General features: G+C 37.6%; 1 protein-coding gene across 2 annotated transcripts in view; it reads right to left on the reverse strand.

Annotated features, from left to right (window-relative positions):
- cdh9 (cadherin 9) overlaps positions 1-19,097 on the reverse strand; it is a 165,369-nt gene that overhangs the window by 25,535 nt on the left and 120,737 nt on the right. For both annotated transcript variants that reach the window (XM_008114201.3, XM_062977618.1), the window contains exons 6-8: positions 12,540-12,727; positions 7,316-7,569; positions 595-731 (exon numbers count right to left, since the gene is read on the reverse strand). In XM_008114201.3, the coding sequence (XP_008112408.1) occupies positions 595-731; positions 7,316-7,569; positions 12,540-12,727 (579 nt within the window). The remainder of the gene's footprint in view (positions 1-594; positions 732-7,315; positions 7,570-12,539; positions 12,728-19,097) is intronic.

The following is a 19,097-nucleotide window of genomic DNA, read 5'->3' on the forward strand; positions in this document are numbered from 1 at the left end:
TGCAATGACTACAGAACGGTGTCAGACTATGATTTTGGAGGTCATGATTTTAATTGAATACAATGTTTTATATGTTAATATGTATTAATTTTTAATTTAATTTTTAAGCTTATGTTTTGTATTTGTTTTACAACATTGAATAATTGCCATATGTAAGCCACCTTGAGTCCCCTTCAGGGTAGAGAAAGGCGTGGTATAAATAGGGTAAATAAATAAATAAATAAGAACCTAGGTTTCCTTGTTATTTTAAATAGAAGTATATTGTTTTTTTATGTGGCTACAGGAATGTCTATATGACATCATAAAGATTCCGTCACTCCAGAATATGGGAAATGCAATAATAGTGAAATCTATGTTGGCACACCTACAGTATCTCTTACCTGCTATGGCTGTGCTAGTACCAATTGCCAATTTTATTCAACTGCATTTTGTTGCATTGCAGTCACTTCCAGCTAAAAGATTTACATAATTTTGGTAAATGGAATTCATTGGGATATAACCCCATGTGAATATTAATGTTTTGAACCATCTATTTCAGTATACTACACCTCCTCCCTCCCTTTCACATCATTTTATGATGCAGCTGAAACTTACTGATTTCTGTTGCTATGACAGTGAGGTTGTGCCATGGAGCTGCTTCTCGGTCAAGTGTCTTTGAGACAAATATGGACCCGTTTCCTGAGTGGATGTTGAATATTCTGTCAAAATCAGTGTGACGATCCAAAGAATATCTGCGATAGGACAACATACACACCATGGTCTTCAATCATCCTGGAGTTTTCATTTCTGCTCATTGAACAGATGTTTTAAGTAATGCACAACTAGTAAGGTTTATTCAGTTCAAAACCCAAAAGCATTTTTATCTCATTTTAAAATGCAATTGAAACAATTAAAACCCAAAAGGATTTAGGATAATATTATCAAGATAAAAAAGAATAATATAATAAATATGGAAGAATGAGAGAAAATACAAAAATGTATAAAAACATAATATGATTTTGCTTTTCATCTTTACATAATTCCTCATTTTCACATAAGGGAAAGAGGTGAACAAGAACATGCCTTCAGAAAGCTTTTTAAAATATCTCATGCGCAAGGTCCATTTCTATGACTGTAATAATGTTGGAGAAAGAGCTTAATGAAAGATTGCAGCTCTATTTGATTTCTAATCACATTCCTTTATTTTCATAATATATTTTCAGCCATAATTTCAAGCAAATGAGTCCAGCTCTCTCAAAGTCATGCCCAAATGTGAATACGTATTATTGGTGGTCTTTAGAATGTCCAGGCCTGTTAATATAGGAAGACTTGAATCCCTTAACTCACTCATGATTTTGTTTACAAAGCATCAAATCTAGTATGCAATGCAATTTCCAATCAATAAGGGATCTTTCACTTGACACACACACTGTGATGTCAAATCTCACAGTGAACTTCACACTCTTTTAGTCATGTATTGATTCAACAATTATATTCAACTAAATATATTATATTTTAATGCATTGTTGAATACGATAACCTCTTGGAGAAAACAATGCAAGGGAATCTTGCAGTTAAAACAAGAAGAAATAATGGCTCTCCAGATGCCCCAGTTGGTCCTCTTTATCAATGAATTCTGCATCCATGAATTCAAACAACCATGGTTAAAAAAAAATTAAAATTTTAAAAAGTAAACCTTGTTTTTTGTTATGCGCTGAATATTATACTGTTGTGTAAGCATACCCTGTAGCCTTCCACTATTTCATAGTGCCTTAGTATGCCTGTCTGTCTGTACCAGAAAGACTGTATCTATGTGAAAACTGAGTGGCGCTATGTGATGTTAGTGGATTGGTTGTTGCTAGGTGAAGGATTGACTGTTGCTAGCAAAGTAGCCCTCTGTGACATCACTGGGAAAGAAAAAAAACAAATATATGAGGGAAAATGGGGAAAGAAGGAAAGGGCGAAACACAGAGAACGATATTGCCAGAGGGAGAAGGGAGAAAGGGGAAGAGAGATGGAAAGGAATTAAAATAAAGGAAAGGAAAAGTAGTAGAAGGAAGAGAAGGAGGGATATGGAAGAAAAGGAGAAGGAAGGAAAAGAAAGGATAGGTGAAAAGCTATGAAAAATATAAAGCAGGGATGAAAGCAGGGGGACAGCAGTGCTTTTCACATCAAAGCAAAGCCAGGTTGATACACTAGTTGTATTTATTGGGACTTAAGCATCTACACATTTTTCTATCCACAGGGGTCCTAGAACCAAACCCCAGTGGATACTGAGGGCCCACTGTGTAGATTTACATGTTAACAAAAGCATCACTAAGGACCTCATCACATTATCTTTAGGATTCACCACACACTGTGGTAAATCCATGGGATCCCAGCAGAGGGCGTGGAGATCCTGTTGTTCCATGCCCCACATTGCACAACTTACCTTTGCCCCCATCCCATGGAGGGAAGCGTCTGCCACCCGGCTTCCCCCCATTGTCCTGAAGGCAACACGGGAAGCTTCCCCATTGCAGTGCTGGTGGCATATACCACTTGCTCCCCCCTTTCCTGATGGAGCCAGGCTGGAAGTTCATGTGTGTCATATAATGGGCTCCATCTCAAAAGGGAACAACAAGTGCATATGATGGGAAAAGTAGCACATCTGATGAGATGGTAGAAAGAAAATGTATCTCTGTGGCCAAAGACATGAAACAGGAAGTACTGAAATAAAATAAATCTGACAGCAGATTGGTGGTAAGTAGTGACAACAAAAAATAATAGGAGATGCAGAAATACTAGGTGCAAAAAGATAAAAGAATTTTTACTTAGCCTTCTTTTTTTATCAGAGAAACAGCTACACTTTCTGTTGCTGATAATGACTGCAGAAGAACAAATGGCCAAAGTCTTAAAGTTGATGTTGACACTGAAGACCAATTTATAAATTATGCAAAAGTACTCAATTAAAAATGTCTTCTTCATACTACAGACTGAGAATTGTGTTATATGTTTGAAGTCTATGCTATCTCATACAAATACCTTCTGTATTTATTTATTCATTATATTCCTATCTCATATTTTCTCTAATAAACTTTCTTCATATATAGCTTTCTTCTTCTTTGTCTTAGCTATAACAATCCATTCAGATAGTTAGGCTGAGAGAGAGAGACCATGGACCTCATCACATTAGGCTCCACAACCAAGGGGAAATCAGGGACATCACTGGGACAACGGGGCACATCCTGAAGAAACCTGTCACCCCATGCCCCACATTATTCACATCACCTCCTTCTCCATCCCATGGGGGGAAGCATCACCACCTGGCTTCCCTCCACACTTTCCCCATTCTATCGAATGAGAACACAGGAGGCCTCTCATGTTCTAGGGATTCTGTCATAGGATGCTTCCAGCATAGTTCATAGACTGAGTCCTGACAGAAGTAGCTGTGTGTCATCTGATAGGATCTGGCAGACTCCATCCAGGAACTGTGCTTGAAGCATCCTATAACAGGTAAGAAAGTCTGTGTTCATGAAGTCATATGGCGCCATCTACACTGATTATTTAATGCAGTTTGAACTCTATTATATGGCCAGTGTAAACTCATTTCATCCAGTTTTATTGTATTGAACTGTGTCATATGAGTCTACACTGGCCATATAATGCAGTTCAGACTGCATTCAATGGTCAGTGTAGATGAGGTCGGATTCCAAATAACTCAGTGAGTGATCACAAATTGTCAGGTTGTGTGGGAGAATGGTTCAGCCTAGAGATGACTATGTCCTATAAACTGGCATACTATATATATAAACACACACACCTTTTGCTTTCCACATGCAAGTAGATTTTTATAGAACTGCATTATATTTGCTGCCCCACACCTGCAACACGAAGTATATAACAATGTAGAAAAAACAACGAGACTTCTCTATCTAGATCAGTGGGTCCCCAGGTGTTTTGGCCTACAACTCCCAGATATCCCAGCCAGTTTACTAGTTGTTAGAATTTCTGGGAGTTGAAGGCCACAGGTTGAGAACCACTAATCTAGATGCTACATTCACAAGCAGTAGGTAAGAAAAAGGAGATAAAGTTGAAAACTGAGGAGGGAAGAAGAGCAGAAATACTTTAAAACAAAGGGAAACATAGAAAGAGGCCAACAGAACTGCAGCTGTGGAGCAGATCTGCAGGAATCTTCAACACATTGGTGGGAACACTTGAGAACTGGAGCAGAAGAAAGTTATTACCAGTCTGAAATCCTTCCTCATGTCCAAGACTTTAACATTCACCAGGAATCTATCCAGAAGTTGCTTCTTTTATGTAAAGGCAATGAAAACATTAATAAAGAATGTTGCATTTTTTTTTGTGGCAGACTTCCTCCCAACATCTCATAACCGTCATGACACCGCAAGGCAGTTGTCAGCAGAATTTCTTCCATTGCTTTCCATGAACCTCCAGACCTGTTAACTTGTGAGAGTTGAGGTGAAACCACCTGGCACCAATACTGGAGTGCTACTGTGTGAATCTGATCATTATGCCATCTGTACATATCTTAGGAAAATTATCACTTTCACAAGCTAAATGACTGCTTTTTGTCCTATTACAGTAAACAAAGCTATCATTTGCAAGTCCGGCAAATGCTCAGGGTGCCACATGGCATATGCTCAGGAAATAACTGGAAGTCTTCACACCAATTTCACAATCACAAGCCAGCAATCACAGCAAGATGGCTGGGAAAGTCCACTGTAAGACATTTTAATTTAGAATTACACCACATTTTTTTCCTTGGGGGAAAAATGAAACCTTGAAATGGTAAAAACAAAAAGATAGAATGTTGTTTTTACACTTAGACACCCCAAAGGCTTTTTGTAATGAAGGCTGTAATCGTAACACATTTATCTGAAGCAAGTGCTAGTGAAATAAATGGAAATATTTCTCAATAAACATAGGGAGAATTGTGCAGTTGGACATGGGAAAGACTACTACAACTGCTTTTGGGGTACTCCAGGAGGCCACAAAAACTCCCAATGAACTCCCCCCAGTGATCAGAAATATACAACTGGATTTGAACATTTTTTAAATGGCAAACAGGGCAGAGTGGTCTTGTAATTAAGATTTGGTTTTTTCTTTCCATGATAATGTTATAGCAATCACCTTCTATGCTGGCTAGGGCTGATGGGAATTTTCAGCCAGCAATATTTGGATGACCACAAGGCATTTTACTTGTGGATCATGAAAGTAATTGAAAGCATTGGAATAATCAAAAGAACAAGTGTGTCAACATTCACAGCTATTTATTGAGGATTAGTTGCATAAATGATGCATCATTCAATTACTTTTCACTTAATAACTTAGGTTCTCAGAGAAAAGAAGACTGCATTATGATGTCACACAAATGTTACACTTTTCAAAACACTTGATCTCGCTAACAAAGATGCGCAGCTACTGTAACATTTGCCAATACAAATATTTTTCATTAAACACATTTTAAAAGCACATTGGGTGGGTGAGGGAGGGTAACAGCACATTGCACAAATAACCAACTTTCATATCATTTCTGGTACTTTCAAGATATTTCGGACTATAACACTTACAAACACCTAACAAAAAAGTCAGGGATATTAGAAGTTGTGATCCAAAACCTCTGGAGGGCCCATTAAGTTAAAACAACTTGCAACTTATTTGTAAACAACTCTCAAAATGAAAAGGTTTTAAAACAAAACAAAGAAATCCTGGATGATATGAAGAGTTTCTTGAGTTTATTTTCAAATCAGCCTTAAATATGGTTTCATGACTGGTATCTTTGATTTTAAGAGCACACATTTAGAAAATGTAAACTTATTTTTAAAAAGAAAATTGAAGGTTATCTATATGTCAAATAACTTCCTATCTGTGTTGGTATTCATAAGTTGTTCTCTTGACAGTTCTACTGAATTAAGGTAATTACATGCAATATTGTTTTGATAGGAATGCAATTTGTGTATATATAAACTTTCCAGTGACATTGTGGAAGAATACAAGTACTGAGATAGTAAGATTGCCAATGTCAAAATAGTTAGGGGGGAAATCAGCTGAAAAAAAGAAACATCCCCTCATAAATGATTAGTTTTAATTACCTATGATTTTCAGCAAACATTTGCAACCATCCAGCCACTGTACTCCACAGGCATGTGAAAGTATCATATACATGTGTACAACTCTTAATGGCAATCCTGTTGGTGTTGCTATTTGATGTCAGAATTACTCTAGAAAAGTACTACTGGTTTCAGATTTAAAGAATTAACACAATCATTAGATCTCAGCTTATGTAATCAAGTAAACATAGTCAGTGTTCATACTTTTCACACAAAATGAACACAAAATATTCTGCCAGGGATCAGAGGTGGGTTAAGATCTGTGGTTATTAAGGATGGAACTGAAAAATTGAGAGAACTTTGTCTTCCTGACACAAAATAAACTATGCAGTTTTTGAGAACTGTGCAAGAGTTTAAGAAGCAACTTTGGTTTTCAGTCATAACCTACAAAGTCTTTAAAAAAAACAAGCAAGAAGCTGCTCAAAATCCTTTTCTCTCCCCCAAACCCCCACACTAGCTAGCAGCTACATTATTTTTCACTATATCGATAGGGAAATTGCAGAAGAAATCAAGTTGAATTGCACAGTGTATCTTTATATAATCAATACAAAACATTTAAAAAAACAGCTTCATTATTCTTGACACTTATTTTGGAGAAATTAAGATCTACATCCCTAATTCTGCTGCCTTATGAAACTCAGATTGATTTTTCATAAACATTAGTTGCCCAACAGCAAAGACACTGGACTGCCTGTTTTCCTTGGGTCATTGTGAACATTAAAGCTAGAATTTGATTCATATTGATGGTGATCATAAGATCATCAGTGAACCAGATAGGCGACATCATGATGACCATCTGTCAGTGGTGCTTTGAATGAGATTTTCCTGTTTCTTGGACTTCTCAGAGGGTTGGACTGGATGGCCCATGAGGTCTTTTCCAACTCTATGATTTTATGATTCTATTATATCCCTAAGATGCTAGAACCTTTATTCATTTGGCTGTTTCCAGATGCCTTGTACTAACTTCTATCAGTCCCACAAATGACCAGGGATGTTATCATAAAACTTCTGGGAAAGGGATGGGGAAAGATCTAACCATAAAATGCTAATACAGGTTGGAATGGAAAACTATTATTGTTTTACAGGTCAGTACTGATACATTGAAATGATATGTTTTGCACACTAGTTTACTAAATAGTGACATTTAGTGTAAATCCCCCTTTGTTAGAATTGTGTAAGGGACATGCACTTTTAATGCATTTTCATGTTTGTGAAAGGTAACTTACTTTATTATGTTCCTCGCAGCATCTGGATCCTGAGCTATCACTTGCCCAATGATACTTCCTTCCCTGGCATCTTCATCTACTTCTATTAAGTTTGAAGGTATGCTAAAAACTGGTGGTTCATCTATATCTTCCACATAAACTTTAACCAGAGCCGAGTCCTTAAATGGTCCCATGTAGAAAAATCGTGGATCAGGATGAATGTTGGTTGCTTCCACTTTTAGGATATACACATTCTTCTTTTCAAAATCTAATTGCTTGCATTCAAATAGGAAAAGGAAAAAAGAGAAACAGAGAAAAAAGGTCATATACAAAAATCAAGCACATTTCAGAAGGATAAGAAACAAACTAATATTACTGGAAGACTTTGTTTTAGACTTAGACCTCAACGGTATATAAATCACCCTTTTCCATTGACCACAGTGAGGCTTACTTGTAAGTAGACACGCATAAATGTGCACTAATTGTTGGATTTTCTTTTCTGGAAGAAATCTATGATGATTCTTTTTGGTAGGAAATTGGCTTGTACAGGATATACATATAGGATTTTTCCACACTTTAATTTGTCGTATATTTTATTACATTACTTCAATGACCTAGATCGTCTTAAATGTTTTTGAATCCCAATGAAAAAGTGTTGGGAATCTGGGAGCGGTTAGGCTCAAATGACCCTCTTTTGTGAGATAATTCCCAGGAAAATAGCAGAGTACGGAAGTATGCCTTCCAAAACAGCAGGAAACTTACGTGAAGTGAGTTTCAGGAAAGCCTTTGCTAAGTCTAAGACAGGTAGGCTAAGCTAAGTCTAAGACAGGTAGGCAGATGAAAATAATAAAGAAATCTAGATAGCTACATTTTGCCTATGAGAGGAAACAAAGGATCAGAACGACCACATGGTCTGTGCCTTATCTTCTAAGGCCATAAAAATTCCAATCTAAATTGAGGAAGTTACATCAATCCCTAGGAGAGACCACATTGCTAAATCAACAAGTGAATGGGTGGATCTAAACAGAACAGGAAGAAGGAAATAACAGTAAAGCCTATCTGGCATGCGTGGGACTATAGAGAGGTGTCCCTCAGTCTATTCTATGCTTTCTATCTAATAATAGAGACTTGAGTAGTGCAGGATGACATCTCTAACAAAAAGAGCTTTGAAGCAAATACTAATAAAAAAGGCACATACATTCTCTTTTTCTCAGTGTGTGCATTTAATTCAGACAGGGGCAAACTTTCTAACTTGGGGGCTGCAAAGCAGGCCAGAGTGAGGTGGGTAGGCTGGGAGGGAAAGAAGAAGAACAGGAGAAGGAGGGAAGGAAAGGAAAGCCTGAAGGGCATGTCAAATCCTTTCAGCAAGCAGCTGCCCAGGGATCTCCTTTATCCTTTCCTCTTGATCTTTCTTTAGGCAACAGCATGGGTCACCTCCTGAAGGCCCCCTCCTTGGCACCAGTGCATTTTCCCAGAGCGACTTTCCAAGGGGGGACTTGCCCTTGAGGAAAGTGGTGGAGGAGAAAGAGGAGGTGGAGAAGGAGCTACACTGCTCATCACTAGGGCAGAGGCCGGGAAGAAGGGGAGTGCGCTGACAAACAGTAGCAGGCCAGGAAGGCCATGAAGACACTCTGCCCAGGGCTGGTGCTAAGGCCACATGTGACTGTGGTGGGTTGCAGCATCTTCATGCTGATAGGACAGTGTGAGAGAGGAGGGCCTGAGAAAAGAGCTCATAGGGCTACATTTGCCCCCTGGGCCTTGGTTTGCCCATACCAGGTTTAATTTCACGCCTATTTTTCCTTCAAGTAGCCAAACCAATATATATTATCCATTTTTATACATTGCACCATTAGCCTCACAACAATTATGAAAACAGTTGAGTGTGTGTGTGTGTGGGAGAGAGAGAGAGAGAGAGAGAGAGATGAAAGGTAATTCAATAAGCTCCATGGTGGAGCAGGAACTTGAATATGTGTCCTAGTATTTTTCATCCAATGTTAGATATGTTCCAAATTCTTATCCTTCAGCTTTAACTGAAAAGCTTGAAAGTAGCTTGTCTTGTTTCCATTTCTTAGCACAATTGAGAAAACACTGGAAAACATTACCTCTTTGAAGAAACATATTCCCCAGTTCCCAGAGTTCTCAGAGTAGTAGTCCAAAAATCAAATTTCCCAGACTGTACACCTGACATATCTCTTTTTAGTGGTTTCAGGTTTACAAAATGTAAACCTCATAGGCTAAAAGAACCATCTCATTTAAATCTTTTGGCGGATATTGTCTCATTGCCAGAGAGAAATGGATGAACAAAGAATGTATTGAGTTTCCAATATGTATCTCTTAGGGAAGAATATTCAGAATTTGGACTACAGTATTTATGACACTGAGCTACTGTAAAAAGAAGAAGAAAAGAACTAAAATTATTCAAAAGTCCTATATTTAACTTCAAAATAAAACCAGTGGATTCAGCATGATTTATTTCCAAGTGAGTGGGCTTTGAAATTACAGCCTTGATTGCTACAGAGAGGAAGCAGAAACAATAAAGGTTATGAAACTGAGTCTTTAACATTGTGGAATTGGGAGTGTTAGCAGGTGTGTGTCCATCAATCAATACAAATTATTGCTTCATCTCACTGAGGATTGCTGAAACATGCTGCATTTTGCATGCACCATTAAATGCAATGCACATTCTTCTGAAATCAATGGCTAAATTGCTGTTGATCTGAGTGAACCAGAAGTATATCTACTCTGAACAGCATAATTTGGGAACAATTAGTGTAAAATATGTCAGCAAGAAAGTATTTTCATTTGTGATCAATGTCTCCATTTTAGAATACTCTTTCTAAATAAACCTGGACTCAGCATTTTCTTTTTAAAAAAAAAAAAATGGAATGGTTCCTAAGTCAGTTTTCAGAAGGTCAGTTAAAAAGAGACTTTTGTTTATATTTGACTAAAACTTGGATGAAATTATTTTGGCTGACCCGAGGGTGGAACTAGATAGATAAAATCATATTGATAATCCCAGATTGATAAGACTCATTGAACCACATAACTGTTGATTAAATATTTAGTAAGTGATTCACAACATCAACTTGAGTTGGAATTACCAACAAGATTCCAGCAGGCATGTGCCAAATTCAGAGGGGTTTTTTTTTTGTGTGTCAGGAGTGACTTCAGTATTCAGAGATGACACTAAACTAGTAATTTAGTGCCATATGGAAAAAAAATGTGTTCTCTCCATATCTTTCACTTATGGCAGGCTATTTCTTTTTTATTTATTTATTTTGCAGAATTTTGTCTCCATATCTTATGTTTTTCTACTTTAAATGAATTCGTAATCCGTGACTCAGAACAGGTATCACTTCTGGTTTGGGTCTTGACTGGGGATTAAAACCTTTTAGAGTGGCATTTTCAGGCTGGAGACCAGCAGATGAGGTAAAGATATATGAATGACTCATTTCCCATGTTATATTCTTGCCTATTTTATATTGGTGTTACACAAGAAAGATTAAATCATGTGAATGGACTATCCATATGACATCTAGAGTTAAACAACACATTATGATTAGTTGCTAAACTTTAACACAGTGAGAACCGCATTTCTGTGAAGGAATACATTATGAGCCAGTCCATGGTTAGTTGATACTATAGTTATGACCAGATGCCACACAGTTACTTAACTTCTTTTCTCAGCACACCATAGCATCATCCTGGATGATATATATATTCCCAGAGAAGATAACGATGAAATGTATGGAGTTCCAATGAGCCACACATTACTAGGGAACTTGAAGGTCAATTGGATGATTTCATTATTATATTCTTTCTGTAGTTTACCAAAACTATTCCATTTCTAGAACAAGAAGTATCAAGAGATGGAATTTTTGCTTTGCTTTGTCTTTCTTTGTTTTGAGGAGCTTAGTTCATTTGAAGGAAATTTTCAGGTTGAAAGACATTTATACAGCTCCCCCCCCCAATACACCCTTAAATGGTACCCTGAATTAGGACTTATAATATTCATAATAGTATGAAATAGATGGAGAAAGGGTCATGCCCACAAGAAGAGTCTATTTTGGGGTAAATGAGATCTTCTAATGCAGCTCCATCTGTACCTAAAATAAGTTAAGATGATATGTTAAGATAACATATGGTTCCTGGATCAGTTTCAAGATTTCAATCTGGAGTTCTTTCTCACCCCCGGAAGAAATCTACCCTTCTCCTTACAGTGTGTGTTGTGTTTCATTCTTGGCTGCAAACATACAGGTGATGATAGTGCTTAATATGTTTCTTTCTTCACCTCCTTTTGCTATGGCGAGACACAGTATGGATTTGCCATCTGGCATACAATTTTTTTTTCATTCTTCTTAAGGATAGCCTCCAAGGCCATCTGCTTACTAAGTCCACCATGAGAGAACTTGATTGCAGATGTCCTGAGCCAGCAATTCCTTGCAGAGATTCTAGTTTTCCGGAAGAATTTCTTGGACTGCAGATGTTTCTTTGTTTACTATAACTGACATACATGCATGAAGGACACAAGAATGAAGCTTCCCTAAATTGTTTGTGGCTATTTAGATCCCACGAAAATAACAAATTGAGAGAAAGCTTTGGAGTCTATATGCTGCTGATCTGATCAGTTCATTTTTGGATTGGCTCATTGTTATTCCTCTTACTCACTGAAACAAGAGCTATAAGATCAATTGGAAATTTCCTCTGCCTTATTTTCAAAGATTTCACTGACACAGCCATTTTGAGAAAGTTGTAGTGGATGGGTAAGCCTCATTAGCAGACCATGGGATTTCCATATAAATGCTCAATTGCTCATTACAAGCTGGAGTTCCTCAAAATCCTACCTCCAGGATAACATATAATAGCTTGGCTATTTCCAGTCTCAGCAACTAAAATGGCAGAATTCAGTTGGTATGCCAGTTTATGAAGAGTTCCCACCATCTTTATACCCTTAGTAAGATTTCCATGTACATCCTTCAAAAGTGATCATATAGTGTTTGAGTGTATCTGAAAGACCAGAAATGCTGGAAATATTCCTTTAGGTGAATGCTTTTTTATTTATAAAAAATACCTCAAATCTTGAACTGTTAACCATTACCTTACTAGGAAAGAGAAGACAGACTAATATGGTGGCTTCTCAGTTGTTGACCCTCCCCCCACAAAATCTTCTCCTCCTTTCTGCCTGATAAAGAAAACTAAGACCTACAGTACTAAGTCCAATAAAAGAGAAGGAAAAGAAATAAACCTTTTTGACAGTTATAATCCCTTCCTGTGTGCCCTTGTCAGTGATGATATCAAACATGTCCGATCCATCGCCGGCAGCAATGCTGTACTCAATTTCAGCATTTTCACCCACATCAGGGTCATTGGCTTTTATTCTTCCAAGTGAAGTCCCAAGTGGTGCAGACTCCAGCGATGTGAACTGATATGTGCCTGGGAAATAATAAAAAAAGCATTAAACAAGAAAGTGTGAGTGTCTTGGTAGTGTGTGTGTCTCATCTCTATGTCTTTTTTTTAAAAAAAAAAAAATCTAGGAGAAACAAGACAGATGACTCCTTAGTTGTTTTGTGCATTAAACTCTTTAAAGAAAAATACCTGGACTCACCAATAAATTTGAAAACAGAGTATCTGTCAAAGAACGATGGAGGAAAATAAAAGAAAAACAAATTTTAATGCTTCAAAGTCCTCGTAGAACAGCTTCCTCATGCACCTCTAGCCCTTCAAGTGTAAACAGTTGGGTTTCTGCAATAGTTAGGACCTCAAGCATCTAGTAGCATAAATGGTTTCTCTCTGTATGTGCACATATATTTTTGAAAGATCTAAAATCAAGATTTGCTTTTCTTTAGTTGATATAACCTTGGAAACCGTGAACCTTGGGAATAGAATTGCCACTGAATTTGGCCTGAAGCAAATTTGAGCTGGCTTTGGAAGGCTCTGTTCTGATAACAGATCTGTTGGAATTTTCAAAGGAGTTTTAAAATAATTTAAATAAGAGGAGCTGAATGACTCAGTAGTCTGGGGGCTGTCTCGTTGTTTGGGAGAAGTAAAAGCTTTCCGCTGATCAACCATTTTTAGTGTTTAATTTCTGGCTATTACAGAGTGCAATGCAAAATGAGAACCAGTGCAATGTAGCAGCTTAAGCATTGGACTATGACACTGGAGACCAAGGTTTGGATCCTGGCTTAGCCATAGACATCCACTGGATGACCTTTCAGTCTCAGAGAAGGGTAAAGATAAAACTCCTCTTAGGAAAAACTGCCTCAACACCACTCTGAGTTTTAAATAGTTTGAAGGCAAACAACAACAACAACAACAACAACAACAACAAAAATAATGAAAGACTAGCCTTGAAAAGAAGCAATGTAAGAATTCAGTTCCATCAATGTGTGCTCTAATAGGGACTTAAGCATTATATTTTTTTTCTCCTAAATGTACAATGTTTTGGCTATACAAAACATTTTCTTTGTTCCAATTATTTCTAAAAGCTGAACCTTACCTACAGTTCTCCCAAATCCCCCCTTTAATTTCCATAATAGCTCCAAATATATGAAATTTCACTTAGGCAGAAAAAATCAAATGCAAAGATACAGAATGGGGGATGCCTGGCTTGACAGCAGTGTGTGTGAAAAAGATCTTGGAGTCCTCATGGACAACAAGTTAAACATGAGCCTACAATGTGATGCAGTGGGAAAAGAAGCCAATGGGATTTTGGCATGCATAAAAAGGAGTATAGTGTCTAAATCCAGGGAAGTCATGTTACTCCTCTATTCTGCCTTGGTCAGATCACATCTAGAATACTGTGTCCAATTCTGGGCACCACAATTGAAGGGAGACGTTGACAAGCTGGAAAGTGTCCAGAGGAGGGCGACTAAAATGATCAAGGATCTGGAGAACAACCCTACAAGGAGCGGCAGAAAGAGATGAGCATGTTTAGCCTGCAGAAGAGAAGGCTGAGAGGAGAGATGATAGCCATGTATAAATATGTGAGAGGAAGTCATAGGGAGGAGGGAGAAAGCTTGTTTTCTGTTGCCCTGGAGACTAGCATGCGGAACAATGGCTTCAAACTTCAGGAAAGGAGATTCCACCTGAACATTAGGAAGAACTTCCTCACTGTGAAAGCTGTTTGGCACTGGAACTCTCTACCCTGGAGTGTGGATGAGACTTCTTCTTTGGAGTCTTTTAAGCAGAGGCTGGATGGCCATCTGTCGGGGGTGCTTTGAATGTCATCTTCCTGCTTCTTGGCAGGGGGTTGGACTGGATGGCCTGTGAGGTCTCTTCCAAGTCTATGATTCTATGATTCCATGAAGTGAAAAGCCAATGGTTCCAGCATTATAGGACTAGTGACATTGTATTGTGACAGGATATTGTAGTACCATTGAGACTTACTGAGAGAAAAAAGTTAATATAAGCTTTCATAGGATTTTATCATACAAAGGTGGCAAACAAACATTAAAAATGGCTGTCACCCGATGATATCTAGGAACTTTTCAGATGCAGTCTTCTCTGGATCTTCTCACCATTTCTCCATGTGGCCAAAATTGAGTTCCTCAGAATCCATCACATGACACAGGGCAACTTCCAGCGAGACTCCATGGGACTCAATTTCAGCAGTGTGGAGAAACAGACCGCAGAGTGCCTTTGAAGGAGTGAGGTGTTACCTGACTCCAATTGGAGAACAAGAACAGAAAGTGGGGAAAAGATGGGGGAAGAACAGGAAACCACGTGAGATGGGATGCCATTTCGGAAGACAGAGAAAGATGGTAGGGAATGAAGGTGGATGGTTCTCTCCCCCTACTGGTCTGATGAGATACTAACAATTTGATGAAAGTTATACAATGATATGTACAACCAGTTGCCAGTTTGCCACTTCTCCAGGCAAACCATCTCCTGCTACTGATGTAAAAATACATCATGCTCCAGTCTCACACTTACCATATGTAATATGGCTGATTCACTTTTACTCTGACTTTTCTACTCTTGAAGTAATTAAATATATCTCCCCTATTTTTTAAAACTATGCTTTGCTAAAATTGCAAAGTTGTTTTCAAAATAATTTTGGAAAACACTTACAGAGGAATGGAACTGTGGGAGTTATGTTTCCCACAGGAAGTACAGCTGCAGGACCATGGATCAGCTGATTATTGCTATTGTATAACCATAGAGAGGCGTGATAGTGGGTGTGATCATCCCAGTAAGATGCCAGTATCTGTGAATGCACAAATACCAAGAGATGGTGTCTTTGTGTGATCAAGGACAGAGGCTTAAGTCTACTTCATCAGTAGACTTCATCAGTAGTCTCTTCACTCCATGCATCAGATGAAGTAGACTTAAGCCTACAAAGGCTTATGCTAATGTTTTCCTCTCAGTTAGCCTCAAAGTGCTACAAGATCCCTTTGCAAACTAGCTCCTTTTATGTTTAATGTTATACTGATTAAAACTAGATAAGATTCACATTGACACTGGGATCATAAGCCACTCCATAACATACCACATTTTTAATGCTACACTCCCATGCACACCTGCCTGGGCCTATGCTCCACTAAGTAATACTTCACAATTTATTTCAGAATAAAATGTTCGGACACTACTCATATAGCTTTTCTAATACCAAAGAAATCATAAGATAGCCTGTTTGTAGTACCCCCTGATTTTTGAATCCCACAATAAAAGAGAGAAAAAGCTAGGGCTTTTTTAAATGGTGCAACTTCAGCTCATGAGCAAAAAAAACCAAACCAAACAAAACAAAAAACAAAAACTACTTCTGTGCAGCTGCAAAACAGTTCTGTAAAATGGTGTAGTTTGGAATTTATTTTGTGCAATAGCCATACATTGAGGAACGGGGGGTAACTTTCTTCCACTTCTTCAGAGATTAATTTTCATATAGAAAAGTATTGTTTTCACAGTGCACGTAAAATAATATTTCTGTGCAGAAATAGACATTATTCTGCAGGAAAAAGGAGTAGGAGGAGAAAAAGCAACAGCAACATGGAGTCCTGAGGCTCACACTTCTGGTCAAATCTTCCCCAACTTTCCAGAAACTTTTAAAAAGGATTTGAATATGCCTAAAATAGTATAAATTGTATCCAAAAAGTACATATATTTTATAGAAACTGCTTTGGGGATCATTCTGGATTGAAATGTGAGGTATTCAATTAATAATCAATAAAATCTTAGCTAGCTTGTGCAAAGGTTTGAAAATCCATAAAACTTTAAAAAAGACTGATACATAAATCAAGTTCAATTCCTAAGGGGATGTATCATGGTTCTGACACAGGAAATTAATCCAATTTGGACTGGCACCAATTGACTGCTAATAGTCAGTGGTTGGCATACCAGACTTTTAATACATGCTCTGTGGTCTATATCCCTGGGGTCTTCTTCTTTAGCAGCAGAGAAATCCTTGAGCATACAATAAAAACACCTGTAAGTAAGCTTGCTAAGCCTTTGCTTTACTATTATTGTGTTCTGTTTTGCTGTCAATATTTTATTTTATTTTGCATGAAAAACAGACATTTCCAGAATCAATCCCTAGCTTCTCTATATACAGCTGTAAAATCCTTTTCACTCAAATATGGGGAGCTGCTTCATGTAGACAAGATACGAGCAATTTCCATGGATACAGGACCACTTGTTGCTTCGTCTGAGAACTATGGGAGTCCCGCATCGTGCTGCAGGTACTGCTAACTTTACTATTAAAAATCAGTGGTACAGTGGCAAGAATGTTGTTTTCATTAGAAGCGTCATTTTTCCTTTTAATGAGTTGCATGCTCCCTAGTGCTTTTTTGCAAGTAGTTTAGCATGTTCGGAAGTATCTAGAGAATATGAATCTATTGATAAGCAATCCACATAAAGAACATGCAAGTGTAATGGTGCTATTACTGGAAACACCTCACTTGTGGCAAAATTAACAGCTACAACACTGATAGAAGAACCTGAAGGCTACAGACATAGGGGAAAAGCACACAATTCTATTAGTTATAGATTATATAATGGAGGCTAAATTCCTGGACTTTTCATATATATGTAAAACAGCAGATAATAGCCTACCCTATTGTTTTAATGTGATAAATGTTGACAGGACTGAGAAGAGGGTGTACCACCTTGTTTAGGCGACACTAAGTGAAACTCTGTATATCAGTTCTGTAGATATGGGGGCCATACTGTACTGGTGGTTTGTATTGATATAAAATAGATTCTTATATTCCTAGAGTCTATTCACACATCTGTGGGGATTTGTCAAAGTTCTAATACAAGGAATTAATCAAGCTTGGATTGGCTTTGATTGATTACAAATCATCAGTGATTGGCAAGAAGTTCTTTATAGTCCAGTATATGGTACTGTTTATATAAATGTAAGATGGCACTACCTGGAGGAATCTTCCACCTTGTGTGACTGTAGAACAGAACAAACAACTCTGCATATGTATGTTTGCCCACAATGTCCTACATCATGTACTGAGGAGGAGTTGTTTAAAGCTACGGACAATGTGGTCTCTGTTGCCCGCTTTTGGTCTAAAACTATTTAGCTGCTTGTGATTTCTGTATTTCATTACTTTTAAACTTATTTATTATGCAATGCTTTTGACACAAAATAAATAAATAAATATAAATGTAAGGAAGTAAAGGAAAATGTAGACATCTGTTCCATTATATAGACTTGGGTGAACTTATAATGTAGAATTAATGCAATTTGACACTACATTAATTACATTGATTCAATGCTTTAGATTCATGAGAGATGTCATTTTACAGGCCTTTAGCTTTCTCTGCCAAATAATGCTGGTGCCTCACCAAACTACAATTTCCAGGATTGCATAGCATTGAGCCAAGGTGGTATCAAACTACATCAGTTGTACCATGTAGCTGCATCCTTAGATCATTATGAACTCAGTCAATATACATACCAAGGATTTAAGAGAAAGGATTTAAATGTCGGGATTATTTGTTATTGGTGCCTCATTCCAAAGAGGCACATCTCCTCTACTCCTCTGACTGTTATAGTCTAATAAAAATAGGCCTATTTACTAGAGGTGTCCAAAATTATCGTTACTCTTCGTATCAAATTTGTTAAATTTGTGCATACGAATCAATATTAGAAACATGCAGGAAAGGTGGGAGGTGGAGTTTAAGAATAAAAACCTTCACCAATCGTTTTCATTAAGATTCTGTAACATTCGGATGCCTCCCAAGGTCAGTTTAATTTTCAGTATAAGCATTAAGCAACCTAGGCAAAGCCAAGAGAACATAAAGTGTTTTTTTTCCCTTTGGCTCAATCACCATAAGCAAAGGCACTGGAGGTAGGACTAGCAAACTTGGGTGGGAGACTGAGAACATAGCATTCTTAGAAATGTAGTTTGGGAAGGTGAGCCCCCTGTGGCAGGGAACGCAAAAGGCTCTGCCCTAAACTACATTACCCAGAATGCAGTGCTCAGCATCAGAAAGCCTCAGTGGCACTAGCCATTTAGAGTCAGTCTAATAACAATAAATAAAATTATTAAATCTGCATAGAGGACTAAAGTAAGTAAGTAATAGAATAAATCTGTGCTAAGTTGAAGTTATTTGGTTGTGTGTCATCAAGACAGAAAGACATTCAAAGGGATTGCTGTTGTCACTTTTTTGGAGGATAAATTTTTTTTGTCTAAACTATTAAAAATCCCCAAAATTCTGTAGATGGGTGAATCTTTCTGAAACTTCTGGGAATTGATGCCCTGGTTATCTTGTGCGTTGTACATAAAATTCAAGTAGATAGCTCTTGGTTTTTTTTTTAAAAAAAATGTTGATTATAAAAATTGGAAAATTCTCC

The sequence above is a fragment of the Anolis carolinensis genome, chromosome 4, assembly GCF_035594765.1.
Source record: "Anolis carolinensis isolate JA03-04 chromosome 4, rAnoCar3.1.pri, whole genome shotgun sequence".
Lineage (NCBI taxonomy): Eukaryota > Metazoa > Chordata > Lepidosauria > Squamata > Dactyloidae > Anolis > Anolis carolinensis.